Source organism: Rattus rattus, chromosome 1, assembly GCF_011064425.1.
Source record: "Rattus rattus isolate New Zealand chromosome 1, Rrattus_CSIRO_v1, whole genome shotgun sequence".
NCBI lineage: Eukaryota > Metazoa > Chordata > Mammalia > Rodentia > Muridae > Rattus > Rattus rattus.
In genome coordinates this window covers 159,970,534-159,991,912 of record NC_046154.1, presented here as the reverse complement: position 1 = coordinate 159,991,912, position 21,379 = coordinate 159,970,534, and the positions used below count along the sequence as shown (strand labels likewise).

Here is a 21,379-nt window from a genome sequence, read left to right as displayed (position 1 = left end):
TTAAAGTAAAAGTGGCATCTTACAGAAAGTTCAATTCTGTAGGTTATCAGAGGAAACAGGCTCAAGATAAACAAGCTTATGATAAAGATCTGTGAGAGAATATGGCTATATATTGACTGAGACAAACAAACTTAAAATCACAGTCTGGAGGAGCCAGCATGGCCTGGCCACAGAGAGAGCACAACGTTCCCCAGGGTATTATTCACATTTCTTCCAAGACTTCTGAGCAGAAAACACGTTATACATCTATCCCTTTCAAGGGACAAGCATGTATGTTTTAAGATTTCTACTTTTCCTACTGTAAATATATATATATATATTTAAATACACACACAGACACATACAAAGATCAACATTCCATCTACATATATGTACAGAAAAGCATCCATGTGCATAAAATAATAATTTTAATTTTCAAGTGAGATTTAAATAAAAACCAAACAGAATACACAGGAACACAAATACTGTCTTGATAGAAGAAAGATGGCCTAATTAAAAGAATGAGTGATATAGGCATGTGCATTGTAACATTCTAAACCTTTATTTCCTTAGTACTAAGCCTCAAAGTGTCCTACTTTTTTAAGAAACTTATAACCTTCCTCACCATATCTTTGAAGGCTATTTTCACTTGCTTGTTTCTAAGAGTGTAGATGAATGGGTTTAACAGAGGTGCAACAGAGGTATTTAAAACAGCTACTCTCTTATTAAAATTTGCTGCATCTTTAAAAGAAGGATTTATATACATGAAAATACAGCTTCCATAAGAAAGTGAGACAACTATCATGTGAGAGGAACATGTAGAAAAAGCTTTCTTTCTCTGTTGAATACAGGGGATCCTCAAAATGGTCTTGATGATGTATGTGTAGGAGAGAACCACTAGCAGCAAGGTGAAGATGAGGGTCACCGCAGCCAGGAGGAACTGGATCACTTCTATGAAGTGTGTGTCTGAACAGGATAAATGTAGCAGTATAGTGTAGTCACAGCAATAATGATTGATGATGTTAGATGCACAGAAAGGCAACTGAAGAGTCATTGCATGTGGCACAGCCACAACTATAAAACCAGATAACCAGGAACTTAAAACTAGTTGAAAGCAAAGTTTCCTGTTCATGACTGTTGTGTAATGCAGGGGTCTGCAAATGGCGACATAGCGGTCATAAGACATCACTGCTAAGAGGTAAAATTCGGTTGCTCCCAGAAGGATTGCAAAAAAATACTGTGTGAAGCAACCAGCAAAGGAAATAGTCTTGTCTCCGGTTCCAATATTGATTAGCATTTTGGGAACAAATACAGAGGTAAAAGATATCTCCAAAAATGCAAAATTTCGGAGGAAGAAATACATAGGTGTCTGGAGGCGGTAATCCAACAGAGTCAACAGAATGATGGCTGAGTTCCCCATGACACTTAAGATATAAGTTAAAAGCAGAAAGAGAAAAAGCACAGCTTGAAGGTTGACATCATTTGTCAATCCAAGAAGAATGAACTGTGTCACTGATGAGTGGTTTGCCATCATTAATGTCAGGCAAGTCAAAACAGCGAATAACAATATGAAAGGGTTGAAGTGAAATTTAATTTGGTTTCAATATAAAATCAGAATCCACAACTAAAAAAATGATTCAAATTCTGAACCTTCTTTCTATACTTTTCATTTTGAAAGTTAATTATACTAGAACAACAAAAGCCCTAGATATATTGACTTGTTTCCATACTTGGAGATTGGGTGATACTTCTAAATTATATCAGTACATACTTTCTTACTGGCTGATGATTCCTTATTTTCTGTTCTGATTTTATTCTCTGAAGTAATTAGCAGCTGCCATAATTTCATAGTTTTCTAAAGAAATATGCATGGATGCATGTGATATAAAAGTAGGAGGGGAAAATGACAGTAACTCAGAGAGGCAATGGACTGTAAATATATTTAAAATATATTCTACAGCTGAATGAAAATACTGTTATGAAAGTCATAATTTCATACAATGAATATATACTGGTGAATTTTTAGAAAAAATGCTTACTTTAAAGTTACCATTTTAATCAAATTTTCAATCAACAGATAAATATAAACCAAAAGATGAACTATCATATTGAAACTGAAGTCCTTATATTTAGGAACATATATGTATATATGAATTCATATATGCATGCAGTAACATTAGTGAAAAATGCGGCCAGGAATTTGAAGGAAAAATGTATATTTGAGCATCTGGAGGGAGAAAGGGAAGGAGAAAAAAGTTTAATTACCTTATCATCTCTAAAATAAATTAACAAAACCTAACCTTGGCTGTTATCACCTCTTTCTTTATTTGTACTTCTTATTTATCGTCACTCTACCATTTTAAATATCATTATGTGCCTACTGAAGCTCCAATACTTTGGCTTACTCAGTTAAAGAGATAAAACAACAACCTCTACTACATTTTTATTTTTTTAATTTTCTGTCATGGGAATGGAACGTGAGTCATGGTGCAAGTGTGCAGATCAGACTAAGACAGCAACTAGTGGGTGTTGGCTTAGCTTTCCAATGTGAGTCCTGAGAATTAAACAGGTTTCAGGTTTGGTGGTATTGCTTGTCTACTTTGATCTCATTTCTTAATAATGTTCAGAATTCATATCAGTCACTCTTCCCGTGTTACAATAAGGTTGTGTTATGTTCCAGGGTTAATGAATGCCCAGAACATTTTATATTGGCATAGTGATCAGCCAACGATTTATGTTTTATGTTTGCTCAAAATCTTGTCCTATACATGCCTTACAATGTCACTTCAAGTTTAGCAATACATACAATGTTTTGTAACAAACCCATAAAGAATAATATATTTTATTCAAATATGATTAAGTACATGACAATAGATTAGGAAGAAAAATTATTTTCTAGTTATTTCAAAATATATACTTAATTATTTAATTTAAAACTAAGTAAATTAGAGTAAGCTCTGGTTGCAATCCCTGATCCTCTCTTATAAAAGGTAGAAAAATTATATAGATATTGTCAAGTTTTATGCAAAAATATATTTTAACTTATCTTTAAATTTGTAACACTACTTTTGTTAAAATTATTGAAACTTATATTCAAATAATTAACTCTATTTTAGTAGTGCAATCCTCCATGACTAGAAAGTATTTTCTATCTACAAATTGAGGACATATTTAGAAGATATGTTTTTGCTATGCAAGAAAATGTAAAAGTTCTTCCAGTGTTACCATTTTTCACCAAGAAGACTGACATATTATTTTATATAATATATGTTAGTTATAATCACAAATTATGTTTATGAAGGTAAAATTTGAAAATTATTTTGTATGAATAAAGCAAAGACAAGTTTTGCCAAGTGAGGAAAGCAGACTATAAAATTGAATTGTATCAGGAAAATTTTGGTGTTTTGAATATTACAACATGGGCAGTTGAAACTTTTGTAAAAATAATTTTTCGCAAAAATTTACAGGTTGTTATAAAATCAAATAAACTACATTTTAATTAATTTTAAAATTTTTGATGATTTCATACATGAAAATTATATTCATTTTAATGGTTAAAATATGCTTTACAGTTCTTCACTGCTGGCTTTAAATGCTATTATATAAATAATCTCAATTTTGCTGTCAAGAAAGTAAACTTATCTACTAATTCAAATTATGTTTAACCACATTTGACTATATTAGCTTCTATATTTTGTTTGTGCATGAATATCAATTGAGAACATTAAAATTATGTACAAATTCTATATAAAATTTTATATTCATGTAAATATTAATTATAAAATAGTTGTTAAATTAAACCATATTCCCAAACTTGATATTTTACTTCTAATTAACCACTAATGGTATTTTTCTCCATGAAAATTATTACTGTGTCATATACACCTAGAAGACATCAATTTTAATTTTCTAATTTTATAATATAATTATTAATTAGAACAAATTGTCTAAGTTAAGAAGTAATTAATCAATGCTGAAAAGATGTCTTAGTAGGTAGGAATGTGTTGCTGAACTTGACAGTATATTTGATCCCTGACACATACATGGTGGACTAAGAGAACTGATTTCAGGTTCCATGCATATGCTGTGGTATTCATGATTTTTAACCATCTCCATACAAAAAAATAAGTAAAATTGTATGAAAAGACTATTCAGAAAATTACATTTACTAAAGAATATTGATAAAAGAAATTTCTGTTATTTGATTATTTTTGACAGAACTTTTGAATTTTTTCCTTGAATTTTAATTTTTTTCTTTCATTTTTGAGATTATATAATACAATTATGTAATTTTCCCTTCCATATTATTTCCCCAAATCTTCCCATACAACATTGCTTACTCTTTTAAAATACATTACCTCTTTTTCATTAATTATTTTTATATGCATATATTCCTAAATATAGTATGCACAGTTTGTAAATTGTTGCATATGTGTATGTTTTTACAGTTTCCTTAATGTATGTAATGCACTCTTACTCTTTCTCTTCCATTCTCTCATCTCTCTTCTATTCCTATCAATCTCCCTCCCCTTAGCTCTAATAGTTACTTTCTCAAATTCATGGCTTAACTTTCGTTTTGTGAACAATTTAATTTAACCAGGTCCATCTCTGTGATTATGGGATTAGAACTGTCCATTCGAGTCCAATGGGTTATCAGTGAGTTTACAGCTGAAGTCATCAGTTTTCACTCTTCCAGAAACTATCAATAACAACTGTTTCAGCAGTGAGGGTAGAGCCTCCTAAACTCTACTCAACGTGGATCTAACTGTCAATAGGGATTACTCTTGGGTAGCCTCAGTTCAGACATGCACAGCTACTTTGAGTTCCTGTTTGCAACTGTATTCTTGAGTGCACTGCATGAAAAATTAAACACTGAGATCAAATTAAATTTTGTTGCTCTTTTAAGATGATCTTGCTCTGTAACTCTGGCTACTTTTCAACTTGTGATAATCCTCCTGCCTCGGCCTCCTGAGTGTCAAGATAATAAAAGTATGCCATTAGACAAATAATTTGTATTAATAAGTGATATTATCTATTAGATAAACAATAGGTTATCTTTCCACAAGAAAAATATATTTAGTATATTTACTAACATAAAATCTTTTACAATCACTAGTGATATGTATATAGTTATCTACCCTTATTTATAGTGATATTTGTTTATGGTTACATATAATTATATATGTAAACAAATAAGAAAACTTGGTACAATAAATTTTCTTTGGCAACAAATAATTCTCTTTCAGAAAGTGATAAGACCATGTTTTATATGTAGCTAAAGGGTCAAGAAAAAAATTCTCAATATTTCCAAAAAATGTTAGAATTCACTTCTGATGAAGAAAAATTATCTTCACAATAATTTATAATACTCACACATTTGCTTCTGTTCCTTTACATGGCAGAATACAAAGGCTAAACAATCATTTGATAGGCTATGAAGAGAACTGGTTTCAGATTCAATAAGGAGGAACACTAATAAAATAGACTTCTTGGGAAAGAAGAATAACACAGCAAAAATCATAATTTGACATATTTTACAAATTTAAGCTCTAATTCTAAATAATTTAAGTATTTCTACATTTGGCAATGTCTTGCAACTCATATTTTATGTATTGGCCCAATCAATAAAAATGCACAAATGTGTGTGAAGCTATGCATAAAATATTCATAAAGGCCACAAATCACTAAGTAAGTTCAGCCATCACCAATGCTCTCCTACCTCAAACTGAGCCACTTCTATCCTTGGTCCAAATTTGATTCTTTTGTAGCTGAATGAGAGACTAAAAAGGTTGAGGACCATTGGGATATGATCCCTGGGCCTTCAGAAAGAAAAAATTACTAGCAGAGTATTTATGAAAAGGTAATTTAAAAATAACAAATTTATTCATTCCACATGCTGTGAAAACCACCACCAATAAAATGATATACCCTTCTTATTTATCAGGAAATTAATTTTTTATTTACTTCTAGGTTTATCACTGCATACATGAGTATTGCTAAAATATAAACTTTCATGGCAGTCATTAGCACAGCAAAGTAAAGAGCTGTCCAATGTTTAGAGAAAACATTTTAAATAATTTTTCAAAAGTCACCATCACATAATGAATTATTTTCTCATTGTAGGAATTGCATTCTTAGACACATGTTCCTTAATGTTTCAAATCAGTAAATTCTACTTCCATTGGTCTCTTCATGTTTCATGGCTGTTTACAGAATCAGGGAGGAAAACATTCTGGGATATCTTTTAGAACCAAAAATAAATAATGGAAGGGATTTAAAAGATAGAGTTGCCCAAAATAATGACAGCAAAACCACTCAGACCATTTGAGCAAGAAATTACATAACAATAATATTAAAATTTAAGCACTACAATGAACATTCTTACACTGACTCCTATCAATTACCTAAAATGTAATAGAGCAAAGTTAAGTTATTACAGTGAAATTTCAATTAATGAATTGGAAGCAAGAAAATTGAAAACAAAGATGAGGCAAATACCAAAAAAATTGTTACAGATAAAGACATAAAATGTATGAATTGAAATTTGAGAGGGAACAGAATTTTCATTGCCTTAAACTATAGTTCCCAATTATTTGGCAATTGTGAAAGGGGGTAGAAACTTTACAGTTTAGAGGGAGTGTTACTCATCAACTTAACTCAGAGATAGAATTTAAGTCATTAGTAATAAGGCAAAGAAATATCATAAACACTTTGGCATAATGTGTTTGTTATAACACAGTTCTTTTGTAAATGTTTTAAATGCACATTGTTATTCTAATCACATAAAAACAAACTCAGAGTGCACTGAATGACTGAATTACTGATAAGTACTCTTCAAAAATATCAGTATGAATGTTGAAGCAGTTCGGGGAGGAGCATGAAATAAATATGATTAAAATACAGCTTATGTGAACATGAAATTCTCAACAAAATAATACAAAAATTATAGTTAAGTGTCAACATCATAAAATGAGAGTGAAGAGATGGATGAAAAATGTACTACATTTTCTGTATCCATTCCTCTGTTGAGGGATTTCTGGGTTATTTCTAGCCTCTGGATATTATGAATAAGGCTGCTATGAACATAGTGGAGCATGTATCCTTGCTATATATTGGGGCATCTTTTGGGTGTATGCTCAGGAGCAATATAGCTGGGTTCTCAGGTAATACTATGCCCAATTTTCTGAGAAACCACCATACTGATTTTCAGAATGGTTTTACCAGCTTGAAATTTCACCAAAAATGGAGGAGTGTTCCTATTTCTCGATATCCTAGACAGCATCTACTGTCACATGAATTTTGATCTTAGCCATTCTGACTGGTGTGAGGTGGTATCTCAGGGTTGTTTTGATTTGCATTTCTCAGATGAATAAGGATGTTGAACAATTCTTTAGGGGCTTCTCAGCCATTCAGCATTCCTCAGCTGAAAATTCTTTGTTTAGATCTGTAACCCAATTTTTAAGGGTTATTTGATTCTCTGGAGTCTAACTTCTTGTGTTCTTTGTGTATGTTAGATATTAACCATCCATCAGATATAGGGTTGGAAAAGAACTTTTTATAATTTATTGGTTGCTCTTTTGTCCTTTTGACAGTGTCCTTTGCCTTACCTAAGGTTTGGAATTTTATGAGGTCTCATTTGCTGATTCTTGATTTTAGAGTATAAGCCATTGGTGTTCTGTTCAGAAAAATTTCCCCTGTGCCTATGTGTTCAAGGCTCTTCCCCACTTTTTTTACTATTAGTTTAAGTGTATCTGGTTTTATGTGGAGGTCTGTGATTCACTTGGACTTGAGCTTTATGCAAGGAAATAAGAATGGATGAATTTGCAAGCTTCTACATGCTGACCTCCAGTTCAACCAGCACCATTTGGTGAAAATGCTATCATTTTTTTCCAGTGGATAGTTTTAGCTCCTTTGTTAAAGATCAAGTGACCAGAAATGTGTGGATTCATTTCTGGGTCTTCAATTCTATTCTAGTGAACTCTCTGCTTGTTTTTGTAGCAAAACCATGCAGTTTTTTCCATAATTGCTCTGTAATACAACTCGAGGTCAGGGATGGTGATTACACCAAAAGTTCTTTTATTGCTGAGAAGGGTGGGATTTTGTTATTCCAAATGATTTTGCCAATTGTTCTTTGTAACTCTATGAAAAATTGAGTTGGAGTTTTGATGGGGATTGCAATGGATCTGTAGATTGCTTTTGGCAAGTTGGCCATGTTTACAACATTAATCATGCCAATGTAGGAGAATGGAAGGTCTTTCCATCTTCTTAGATCTCCTTTGATTTCTTTCCTCAGAAACTTGAAGTTCTTGTCATAAACAACTTGCTTGTATTTTTCACTTGCTTGGTTAGAGTCATACCAAGTTATTTTATATCATTTGTGACTATTGTGAAGGGTGTCATTTCCCTATTTTTCTCAGCTTATTTATCCTTTGAATAGAGGAAGGTTACTGATTTGTTTGAGTTGATTTTATATTCATCAATTTTGCTGAAATTATTTATCAACTGTAAAAATTCCTGCTGGAATTTTTGGGGTCACTTAAGTATATTATTATATCATCTGCAAATAGTGATGTTTTGACTCCTTCCTTTCAAATTTGTATCTTTTGACCTCTTTTTGTTGTGTAATTGCTCTGGCTAGGACTTTAAGTACTATATTGAATTGGTTGGGAGAGAGTTGGCATCCTTGTCTAGTCCCTGATTTCAATGGGATTGCTTCAAGTTTCTCTCTGTTCAGTTTGATGTTGGCTACTTGTTTGCTGTACATTGCATTTGCAATGTTTCAGTATGGGCCTTGAAGTCCTGGTCTTTCCAAGACTTTTATCATGAAGGAGTGTTCAATTTTGTCAAATCCTTTCTCACCATATAGTGAAATGATAATGTGATTTTCTTGAGATTGTTTATATAGTGGATTATGTTTTAGATTTCTGTACATTGAAACTTCCTTGCATTCCTGGGATGAAGCCTACTTGATCATGGTGTACAGTCATTTTGATGTGTTGGTGGATTCAGTTTGCAACATTTTATTGAGGAATTTTGCATTGATATTCATAAAGGATCATAAAAGATAAAGGATATTCATAAATGGTCTGAAGTTCTCTTTCTTTGTTATGTCTTTGTGTGGTTAGGTATAAGTGTAATTGTGGCTTGAAAGAATGGGTTTGGTAGTGTTCCTTCTGTTTCTATTATGTGGGATAGTTTCAAGTGTATTGGTATTAGGTCTTCTATGAAAGTCTGATAGAATTCTGCACTAAACCCATCTGGTCCTGGGGATTTTTTTGGTTAAAAAACTTTTAATGACTGCTTCAATTTCTTCAGGGTTGTGGGACTGTTTAGCTGGTTTATCTGATCTTGATGTAACTTTGATACCTAGCATCTTTCTAGAAACTGTCCATTTCTTCTAGATTTTCCAGTTTTGGTAGTAGGATGTGATAATTTTTTGAATTTTCTCATTTTCTTTTGTATTGTCTCCTTTTTCATTTCTGATTTGTTGATTTGGATACTGTGTTTCTGCCCTCTTGTTATGCTGGCTAAGGCTTTATCTATCTTGTTCATTTTCTCAAAGAACAACCTTCTGGTTTTGTTGATTCTTTATATAGTTCTTTTTGTTTCCACTTGGTTGATTTCAGCTCTGATTTCGATTATTTCCTGCTGTCTTTACCTCTTGGGTGAATTTGTTCTTTTATTTTTTGTTCTAGATCTTTCTGGTGTGCTGTCAAGCTGCTAGTGTATCCTCTCTCCAATTTCTTTTTGGAGGCACTCAGAACTGTGAGATTTTCTTCTTAGCACTGCTTTTATTGTTTTCCATGAGCTTGTGTATGTTGTGCCTTCCTTTTCATTACATTCTAAATAGTCTTTAATTTCTTTCCTTATTTTGTCCTTGACCAAGTTAAAGTTGAGTAGAGTGTTGTACAACTTCCATGTGTATGTGGGCTTTCTGTTCTTTTTGTTGTTATTAAAGTACAGCCTTAGTTCCCAGTGATCTGATAGGATGTATGGGATTATTTCAATCTTCTTGTATCTGTTGAAGCCGGTTTTGTGAACGATTTTATGTTAAATATTTGAGAAGGTACCATGAGGTGCTGAATAGAAATTGTAGTCTTGGGAGAGCTCATAAGCAACACCCCATGAGCAAACTTGAGTCTTGGGACTGCAGGTAAGACCAAATTTTCTGCTGCTAGCAACGTGACTGGTGGCCTTGGGACACACAGAGGCAAAATTCCTCTAGGACCGGACACTTCCGGTTTTTAGTGGGAGTCCCATTCTCACGCTAGCTGCGTCCAGCTCACTGCTCCCAAACCCTGTGGGAGAGAGAGCTCACCCCTGAGACAGGTGGGCACTTCTGAGACTGCAGAGCAGAGGAGACCACCAATATTGCCCACCCCTGCCCACATCCCTGGCCCAAGAAGAAACTGTATACAGCCTCTGGGTTCTCTTGAATAAGGGCATAGGAGCAGGAAATCCGCTGCGTCTGAGACACCACCGGAACCTGAAGAGACCGACCCTATAAACAGTTCACTGCACCCAAATCCCGTGGGAGAGAGAGCTAAACCTTCAGAGAGGCAGACACGCCTGGGAAACCAGAAGAGTCTACACTTGGCCCACATCTCTGACTCCAGAGAAAAGCACCAAACGCCATCTGGAACCCTGGTGCACGGAAGCTCCCAGAAAGGGCAGTGCAGATCTTCCTGGTTGCTGCCACCGTGGAGAGCTCATAAGCAAAACCCCACGAGCAAACTTGAGCCTCGGGACCACACGTAAGACCAACTTTTCTGCTGCAAGAAACCTGCCTGGTGAACTCAAGACACAGGCCCACAGGAACAGCTGAAGACCTGTAGATAGGAAAAACTACACGCCCAAAAGCAGAACACTCTGTCCCCATTACTGGCTGAAAGGAAACAGGAAAACAGGTCTACAGCACTCCTGACACACAGGCTTGTAGGACAGACTAGCCACTGTCAGAAATTGCAGAACAAAGCAACACTAGAGATAATCTGATGGCCAGAGGCAAGCACAGGAACCCAAGCAACAGAAACCAAGACTACATGGCATCATCAGAGACCAATTCTCCCACCAAAGCAAACACAGAATATCCAAACACACCAGAAAAGCAAGACCTAGTTTCAAAATCATATTTGATCATGATGCTGGAGGACTTCAAGAAAGACATGAAGAACTCCCTTAGAGAAACACAGGAAAACATAAATAAACAAGTAGAAGCCTATAGAGAGGAATCACAAAAATCCCTGAAAGAATTCCAGGAAAACACCATCAAACAATTGAAGGAATTAAAAATGGAAATACAAGCAATCAAGAAAGAACACATGGAAACAACAGCATCACCAACAGAATACAAGAGATAGAAGAGAGAATCTCAGGAGCAGAAGATTCCATAGAAATCATCGACTCAACTGTCAAAGATAATGTAAAGCAGAAAAAGCTATGGTCCAAAACATACAGGAAATCCAGGACTCAATGAGAAGATCAAACCTAAGGATAATAGGTATAGAAGAGAGTGAAGACTCCCAGCTCAAAGGACCAGTAAATATCTTCAACAAAATCATAGAAGAAAACTTCCCTAACCTAAAAAGAAATACCCATAAGAATACAAGAAGCCTACAGAACTCCAAATAGATTGAACCAGAAAAGAAACACCTCCCGACACATAATAGTCAAAACACCAAATGCACAAAATAAAGAAAGAATATTAAAAGCAATAAGGGAAAAAGGTCAAGTAACATATAAAGGCAGACCTATCAGAATCACACCAGACTTTTCGCCAGAGACTATGAAGGCCAGAAGATCCTGGACAGATGTCATACAGACCATAAGAGAACACAAATGCCAGCCCAGGTTACTGTATCCTGCAAAACTCTCAATTAACATAGATGGAGAAACCAAGATATTCCATGACAAAACCAAATTTACACAATATCTTTCTACAAATCCAGCACTAGAAAGGATAATAAATGGTAAAGCCCAACATAAGGAGGCAAGCTATACCCTAGAAAAACCAAGAAACTAATCGTCTTGGCAACAAACCAAGAGAATGAAAGCACAAAAACATGACTTCACATCCAAATATGAATATAACAGGAAGCAATAATCACTATTCCTTAATATCTCTCAACATCAATAGTCTCAACACCCCAATAAAAAGACATAGATTAACAAACTGGCAATGAGGACCCTGCATTCTGCTGCCTACAGGAAACACACCTCAGAGACAAAGACAGACACTACCTCAGAGTGAAAGGCTGGAAATCAACTTTCCAAGCAAATGATCGAAAGAAGCAAGCTGGAGTAGCCATTCTAACATCAAATAAAATCAATTTTCAACTAAAAGTCATCAAAAAAGATAAGGAAGAACACTTCATATTCATCAAAGGAAAAATCCACCAAGATGAACTCTCAATCCTCAATATCTATGCCCCAAATACAAGGGCACCTGCATACTTAAGAGAAACCTTACTAAAGCGCAAAACACACATTGCACCTCACACAATAATAGTAGGAGATTTCAGCATCCCACTCTCATCAATGGACAGATCATGGAAACAGAAATTAAACAGACACCTAGACAGACTAAGAGAAGTCATGAACCAAATGGACTTAACAGATATTTATATAACATTCTATCCTAAATCAAAAGGATATATATTCTTCTTAGCTCCTCATGGTACTTTCTCCAAAATTGACCATATAATTGGTCAAAAAACGGGCCTCAACGGGTAGCAAAGGATAGAAATAATCCCATGGGTGCTGTCAGACCACCACGGCCTAAAACTGGTCTTCAATAACAATAAGGGAAGAACGCCCACATATAAATGGAAATTGAACAATGCTCTACTCAACGATAACCTGGTCAAGGAAGAAATAAAGAAAGAAATTAAAGACTTCTTAGAATTTAATGAAAATTAAGGTACAACATACCCAAACTTATGGGACACAATGAAAGCTGTGCTAAGGGGAAAACTCATAGCTCTGAGTGCCTGCAGAAAGAAACAGGAGAGAGCATATGTCAGCAGCTTGACAGCACACCTAAAAGTTCTAGAACAAAAAGAAGCAAATACATACAGGAGGAGTAGAAGACAGGAAATAATAAACTCAGAGCTGAAATCAACCAAGTAGAAACAAAAAGGACCATAGAAAGAATCAACAGAACCAAAAGTTGGTTCTTTGAGAAAATCAACAAGATAGATAAACCCTTAGCCACACTAACGAGAGGACACAGAGAGTGTTTCCAAATTAACAAAATCAGAAATGAAAAGGGAGACATAACTACAGATTCAGAGGAAATTCAAAAAATCATCAGATCTTACTATAAAAGCCTATATTCAACAAAACTTGAAAATCTGCAGAAAATGGACAATTTCCTAGACAGATACCAGGTACCGAAGTTAAATCAGGAACAGAAAACCAGTTAAACAACCCCAGAACTTCTAAAGAAATAAGAAGCAGTCATTAAAGGTCTCCCAACCAAAAAGAGCCCAGGTCCAGACAGGTTTAGTGCAGAATTCTATCAGACCTTCATAGAAGACCTCGCACCAATACTATCCAAACTATTCCACAAAATTGAAACAGATGGAGCACTACCGAATTCCTTCTATGAAGCCACAATTACTCTTATATCAGACCCCACAAAGACCCAACAAAGAAAGAGAACTTCAGACCAATTTCCTTTATGAATATCGACGCAAAAATACTCAATAAAATTCTGGCAAACCGAATCCAAGAGCACATCAAAACAATCATCCACTATGATCAAGAAGACTTCATCCCAGGCATGCAGGGATGGTTTAATATACGGAAAACCATCAACGTGATCCATTATATAAACAAACTGAAAGAACAAAATTACATGATCATTTCATTAGACGCTGAGAAAGCATTTGACAAAATTCAACACCCCTTCATGATAAAAGTCCTGGAACGAATAGGAATTCAAGGCCCATACCTAAACATAGTAAAAGCCATATACAGCAAACCAGTTGCTAACATTAAACAAAATGGAGAGAAACTTGAAGCAATCCCACCAAAATCAGACTAAACAAGGCTGCCCACTCTCTCCCTACTTAATCAATATAGTTCTTGAAGTTCTAGCCAGAGCAATCAGACAACAAAAGGAAATCAAGGGGATACAGATTGGTAAAGAAGAAGTCAAAATATCACTATTTGCAGATGATATGATAGTATATTTAAGTGATCCCAAAAGTTCCACTAGAGAACTACTAAAGCTGATAAACAACTTCAACAAAGTGGCTGGGTATAAAATTAACTCAAATAAATCAGTAGCCTTCCTCTACACAAAAGAGAAACAAGCCGAGAGAGAAATTAGGGAAATGACACCCTTCATTATAGACCCAAACAATATAAAGTACCTCGGTGTGACTTTAACCAAGCAAGTAAAAGATCTGTAAAATAAGAACTTCAAGACTCTGAAGAAAGAAATTGAAGAAGACCTCAGAAAATGGAAAGATCTCCCATGCTCATTGATTGGCAGGATTAATATAGTAAAAATGGCCATTTGACCAAAAGCGATCTACAGATTCAATGCAATCCCCATCAAAATACCAATCCAATTCTTCAAAGAGTTAGACAGAACAATTTGCAAATTCATCTGGAATAACAAAAAACCCAGGATAACTAAAACTATCCTCAACAATAAAAGGACTTCAGGGGGAATCACTATCCCTGAACTCAAGCAATATTACAGAGCAATAGTAATAAAAACTGCATGGTATTGGTACAGAGACAGACAGATAGACCAATGGAACAGAATTGAAGACTCAGAAATGAACCCACACACCTATGGGCACCTGATTTTTGACAAAGGAGCCAAAACCATTCATTTAAAAAAAGATAGCATTTTCAACAAATGGTGCTGTTTCAACTGGAGGTCAACATGTTGAAGAATGCAAATCGATCCATGCTTATCACCCTGTACAAAGTTTAAGTCCAAGTGGATCAAGGACCTCCACATCAAACCAGATACACTCAAACTAATCAAAGAAAAACTAGGGAAGCATCTGGAACACATGGGCACTGGAAAAAATTTCCTGAACAAAACACCAATGGCTTATGCTCTAAGATCAAGAATTGACAAATGGGATGTCATAAAACTGCAAAGCTTCTGTAAGGCAAAGGACACTGTGGTTAGGACAAAACGGCAACCAACAGATTGGGAAAAGATCTTTACCAATCCTACAACAGATAGAGGCCTTATATCCAAAATATACAAAGAACTCAAGAAGTTAGACCACAGGGAGACAAATAACCCTATTAAAATATGGGGTTCAGAGCTAAACAAATAATTCACAGGTGAGGATTGCCGAATGGCTGAGAAACACCTAAAGAAATGTTCAACATCTTTAGTCATAAGGGAAATACAAATCAAAACAACCCTGAGATTTCACCTCACACCAGTGAGAATGGCTAAGATCAAAAACTCAGGTGACAGCAAATGCTCGCGAGGATGTGGAGAAAGAGGAACACTCCCCCATTGTTGGTGGGATTGCAGACTGGTGCAACCATTCTGGAAATCAGTCTGGAGGTTCCTCAGAAAATGGGACATTGAACTACCTGAGGATCCAGCTATACCTCTCTTGGGCATATACCCAAAAGATGCCCCAACATAGAAAAAGGACACGTGCTCCACTATTTTCATAGCAGCCTTATTTATAATAGCCAGAAGCTGGAAAGAACCCAGATGCCCTTCAACAGCGGAATGGATACAGAAAATGTGGTACATCTACACAATGGAATATTACTCAGCTATCAAAAACAATGACTTCATGAAATTCATAGGCAAATGTTTGAAATGGAAAATATCATCCTGAGTGAGGTAACCCAATCACAGAAAAACACACATGGTATGCACTCATTGATAAGTGGCTATTAGCCCAAATGCTTGAATTACCCTAGGTGCATAGAACACATGAAACTCAAGACAGATGATCAAAATGTGAATGCTTCACTCCTTCTTTAAAAGGGGAACAAGAATACCCTTGGCAGGGAATGGAGAGGCAAAGATTAAAACAGACACAGAAGGAACACCCATTCAGAGCCTGCCCCAAATGTGGCCCATACATATACAGCCACCCAATTAGACAAGATGGATGAAGCAAAGAAGTGCAGGCTGACAGGAGCTGGATGTAGATCGATCCTGAGAGACACAGCCAGAATACAGCAAATACAGAGGCGAATGCCAGCAGCAAACCACTGAACTGAGAATAGGACCCCCATTGAAGGAATCAGAGAAAGAACTGGAAGAGCTTGAAGGGGCTCGAGACCCCTTATGAACAACAATGCCAAGCAACCAGAGCTTCCAGGGACTAAGTCACTACCTAAAGACTATACATGGACTGACCCTTGACTCTGACCTCATAGGTAGCAATGAATATCCTAGTAAGAGCACCAGTTTAAGGGGAAGTTCTTGGTCCTGCTAAGACTGAACCCCCAGTGAACGTGATTGTGGGGGGGAGGGCGGCAATGGGGGGAGGGTGGGGAGGAGAACACCCATAAAGAAGGGGAGGGGGAGGGATTAGGGGGATGTTGGCCCAGAAAACGGGAAAGGGAATAACATTTGAAATGTAAATAAGAAATACTCAAGTTAATTAAAAAAAAGTAAATAAAAAAAAGAAATTGTAGTCTTTTGTGTTAGCATGAAATGTTCTACAAATATTTGTTAGACCCATTTGGTTCATGACTTCTGTTAGTTTCTCTATGTCTCTGTTTTGTGTCTGTTTTCATGACCTGTCGATTGATGAGAGTGGTGTGGTGAAGTCTCCTATTATTGCGTGTGGTGCAATTTATGCCCCTAGCTTTAGTTAAGTTTCTTTTATAAATGTGGATGCCCTTGCATTTGGAGCATAAATGTTCAGAACTTAGTTCATCTTGGTAGGTGTGTTTTTGATAAATTTTGGTTGAAAGTTGATTTTAATCAACATTAGAATGGATGCTCCAGCTTGTTTCTTGCAACCATTTGGTTGGAAAATGATTTCCCAGCCTTTTACTCTTAGATAGTGTCTGTCTTGTTACTGATATGTTTTTCCTATATGCAGCAAAGTGCTGGGTCCTGTTTATGTATCCAGTCTGGGTCTATGTCTTTTTATTGGGGAATTGAGTGAACTGATGTTAAGAGATATTAAGGAAAAGTGATTGTTGTTTCCTGTTATTTTTGTTGTTAAAGGTGGAATTATGTTTGTGGGGCTCTTTTCTTTTGAGTTTGTTGCAAAAAGATTACTTTCTTGCTTTTTCTAGGAGTATAGATTTGTATTTTCCCTCCTTGTCTTGGAGTTTTCCCTCTATTATCCTCTGTAGGGCTGAATTTGTGGAAAGATAGTATGTAAGTTTGGTTTTGTCATGGAATATGTGGCTTTCTCTATCTATGGTAATTGAGAGATTTGCTTGATATAGTAACCTGGGCTGGCATTTGTGTTCTCTTAGTGTCTGTATGACATCTGTCCAGGATCTTTTAGCTTTCATAGTCTCTGTTGAGAAGTTTGGTGTAATTCTGATAGGTCTGCTTTTATATGTTACTTGACCATTTTCCCTTACTGCTTTTAATATTCTTTCTTTGTTTTGTGCAATTGGTGTATTGACTATTATGTGACAAGAGGAATTTCTTTTCTTGTCCAATCTGTTTGGAGTTCTGCAGGGTTCTTGTATATTCACGGCTATCTCTTTCTTTAGGTTAGGTATATGTTCTTGTATAATTTTGTTGATGATATTTACTGGCCTCTGAATTTGGGAATCTTTGTACTCCTCTATTCCTATTATCTGTAGGTTTGATCTTCTCATTGTGTCCTGGATTTTCTGGACATTTGGGTTAGGAGGTTTTTGCTTTTTTGCATTTTCTTTGACTATTGTGTCAATGTTTTCTATTGTATCTTCTGCCCCTGAGATTCTCTCTTCAAGCTGTTGTCATATGTTGATGATGCTTGTATCTATGACTCCTGATCTCTTTTGTAGGTTTTCTATCTCCAGGGTTGTCTTCCCTTTTGATTTTTTTATTGTTTCTATTTCCATTTTTAGATCATGGATAGTTTTGTTCAATTCCTTCACCTGATTGGTTTTGTTTTCCTCTAATTCATTAAGGAACTTTTGTATTTCATCTTTAAGGACTTCTACTTGTTTATTTGTATTCACCTGTTTTTCTTTTAGGGCGTTATTTGTGTCCTTCTTAAAGTCCTCTTTCATCGTCATGAGATGTGATTTTAAATCCAAATCTTGCTTCTCCGATGTGTTGTGATATTCAACATTTGCTGTAGTAGGAGAATTGGGTTTTGATGATGCCAAATAGTCTTGTTTTTTGTTGCTTAGGTTCTCATGCTTGCTTCTGGCCATCTGGTTATCTCTGATGTTAATTGATCTTGCTCTCTCTGACTGGAGTTTGTCTCTCCTGTGGGCCTATAAGCCTGTGAGACTGTGATCTTAGAAGTAAGAGTGCTCCTGCCAGACCAGCTCTCTGCCTGCAGTTTTTATGTCTGAGAGCTGTGGGATTGCTCCAGCTCTGAGTGCAGATGGAGACTGGAAGGGTCTTGTCCTAGGCAGCACTGTGGCTCCAGCTCCCTGTGTGCTCCTAGGGTGTCTCTCCTTGGACAGTCAGTGGGGAAAAATTGGGATCTCTCCTGTGGGCTGTGGGCTTAAGAGGGAAAGTGCTCCTGGCAGGCCAGCTCTCTGTGGGCATGTTTTGTGTCTGAGGGTTGTGGAAGAATCCTGGCTCAGGGCATAGATGAAGGGCCTGTCCCAGACTGTCCTGCAGCTCTCAAGCTCTGTGCACTCCCGGCAGGTTTCTCCTTGGACAGTCATTGGAGAGATAGCAGGGTCTCACCTGTGAGCTGAGGGCTTAGAAGGGAGAATGCTCCTCGCAGATCAGCTCTCTGTCCAAGGGCTGTGGAACAGTCCTGACTCTGGGCGCAGATGGAGACCGGAAGTACATTATTATATGCTAATCACATATAACTAGGGAGGTCGAATGAGGAGTGAGTGAAAACTGTTGTTTTAGCAACTCTCTTGTAAGTCAACTAGCTCAGAGAAACTATATCTTAGTTGCCTTTATAACATTCAGAATACAGAAAAATAATGCAAAAGTCAGACTCTATCAATTCAAAATATTCAGAACAATTCCATGGATCTGGTATCATGTCATACAGATATCCCCTTTAACACTGAGCACAGAGCAATTACTTACTGTCAGCATTTGGGCATTTATGAGTCTGCTTTAGAGTTTAAGATCCAGAGGATACGGAGAAATGCTGTGAAACACTGCCTTCTGCAAATGACATGGGCATTAAAATCATTGAGGTGCAATGACTGTGACCTGTACAAGACCTACGTGCATGAACACTTAACAGTGCAACACAGACACAAGGACACCCCCACACCCGTGTACCCCCCCACAGAAAGGAGACTAGTTATAATGAACAAAGTCAGAAGTATTTCAATGGGGTACAAGAGGGAATGGGGGTATACATGAACATAATACATTGCATGCATTATGAAAGTATTCAAAATAAAAACAAGTAAAATGTCCAGTAATGTCTGGCTTTCTGACCCAACATGTGCACAGTAAATTAGAAGTATGATCAGGAAAGGCAATCCATTGATAGGACATATTATCAAGTGTAGTTTTTGTAGACACTCCGTGTTTCTTACCTGTTAGAATTTTATGTGCCTACTATGCTTATTAACTTTACTCTTTCATATCCTTCTATTTCTTGGTCACCAAAGTTCACTGTCAACTCAACGTCATAGCATCTTCCCTTGAGTGTCTCTGTATACAGTGGGCTACATTCTAATTTAATATAACCTAATGAAAGAATACACTCTGTTAACACACAGTCAGAGTCTTAGTTAGTCATAGCAGCTAAATCCTTAGCCAATCCCAGGAATAAAGTTGCAAAGTGTGCGAATAGGGCAGACTCTGGACTCAAACATTAGTCACTTTTCTCTAAGCCGTATCTATTTCGTTTGTTGTAGTGTAACTTACTCCTGCTGTGGGGAGAGCATTCTACATTGCTTTAGTACTTTGTGCTGTTTAATTATATTTTCTTTTGTTGTGCTGAATTGAAATCTGCTAAATTCAACTTCTCTTAGGTTTAGGTTTTAACACTGTTTCTTTTGCCATATGTTATACTCATGCCACTCAAATTTCCCAACAAGTTTTAATTGTCTATTATCTTTACTCCACTATGTGAACACTCTACTTAATGCCCATATCTCTGTTTTAAAAGGTGATTAGCACGTATCTGGAATTCTGGGTATAATTTAATTTTATTGTGTTTTATCTTAACCTTGTTTATATTAGCTTTATCTTCACTTCAGAATATTGTTGCCGTGTTTTTTAAAAACCAAAAATCTTTGAAATATTTGTTTTCTAAACATCCTCAAATAGGTTTATATTTTCAGTTATAGAAGTAGAATTCTACCTGGGGACAAATGTGTTTGCTATATAAACATGAGGATCTGAGGCTGTATCTTTAAGCATCCATATAAAGAAGAGCTAAGTACTGTTTTCAATTTCATGCATAATTTTTATTGACTTAAATTTTTGTACAATTTAATTCAGATTAAAGTATTTTCATGATTAATATTTGACTGAGGCTGGGGGCTGAAGAAGTGGCTCAGCAGTTAAAAATACTACTCTTGCAGAGGACCTGGGAAAGGTCCTTACACCCTCAGGGTAGCTCAAAGCTATATGTAACTTCTATTACAGGGGACCCAATGTCCTCTTGTGGCCTTTACTAACACTATGAGACAAAACATATGGACACTCATGTACTTAAAATAAAAATAAATAACTATGAATAAAAATGGATCACTTCATGCATTGTTTTCTTTATATATTATTTAGAATTATGTCTTTTTTGTTTCCTTCTTATTCCAATTAATATTGAGAATGCTATTCTAGATTCCTTTTTAAATATTTTTCTGGTGCTTACTTTTTAGGAACATCTCAAATACCTATTTGATTAACTTTAGATTCACTATTGCCAGCAGCTGTGTTATCTAGCTTTGTGTTTTTGTGACAACTTTCATCTGACAGATAAAATTGTGGTTGCAGGGTTTTCAGTTCCTGTGTTGTTTGTAGCTGGAACAAGTTGCAAGCTGAACAGGGCAGCAATGTGGCAGAGTGAAATCACCCACCTCATGGGGACCAGAAAGGAGGATGCTGAAGAAGAATCAAGGAACAAAATGCATATTTGCAAAGGAGGCTCTAAATAACCTACTTCCGCCCTCTAAATTACCCTTCTATTTTCCATCACTTCCCATTAACACCGTTATATCATGACCCAAAAAGGGATTGATTTACTAATCGGGCTAGCCATTAAGAACTAGCCCCTTCCCCAAAAGTGCATCAACTGACAGCCATGAAAAAACCCTGAACTCATAAACCTTC

The 21,379-nt window shown here is 36.1% G+C and overlaps 1 protein-coding gene across 1 annotated transcript; it reads right to left on the bottom strand.

Annotated features, from left to right (window-relative positions):
- Window positions 1–571: 571 nt before the first annotated feature.
- On the bottom strand, window positions 572–1,510 carry LOC116889897 (olfactory receptor 2AP1-like). Its single transcript, XM_032890720.1, has one exon. The coding sequence runs from the start codon at window positions 1,508–1,510 to the stop codon at window positions 572–574; it is 939 nt and encodes a 312-aa protein (XP_032746611.1).
- Window positions 1,511–21,379: the final 19,869 nt, after the last annotated feature.

Excerpts from the sequence above, each read along its gene's own strand:
- LOC116889897 (XM_032890720.1), bottom strand. The coding sequence starts at position 1,510 with ATGGCAAACCACTCATCAGTGACACAGTTCATTCTTCTTGGATTGACA.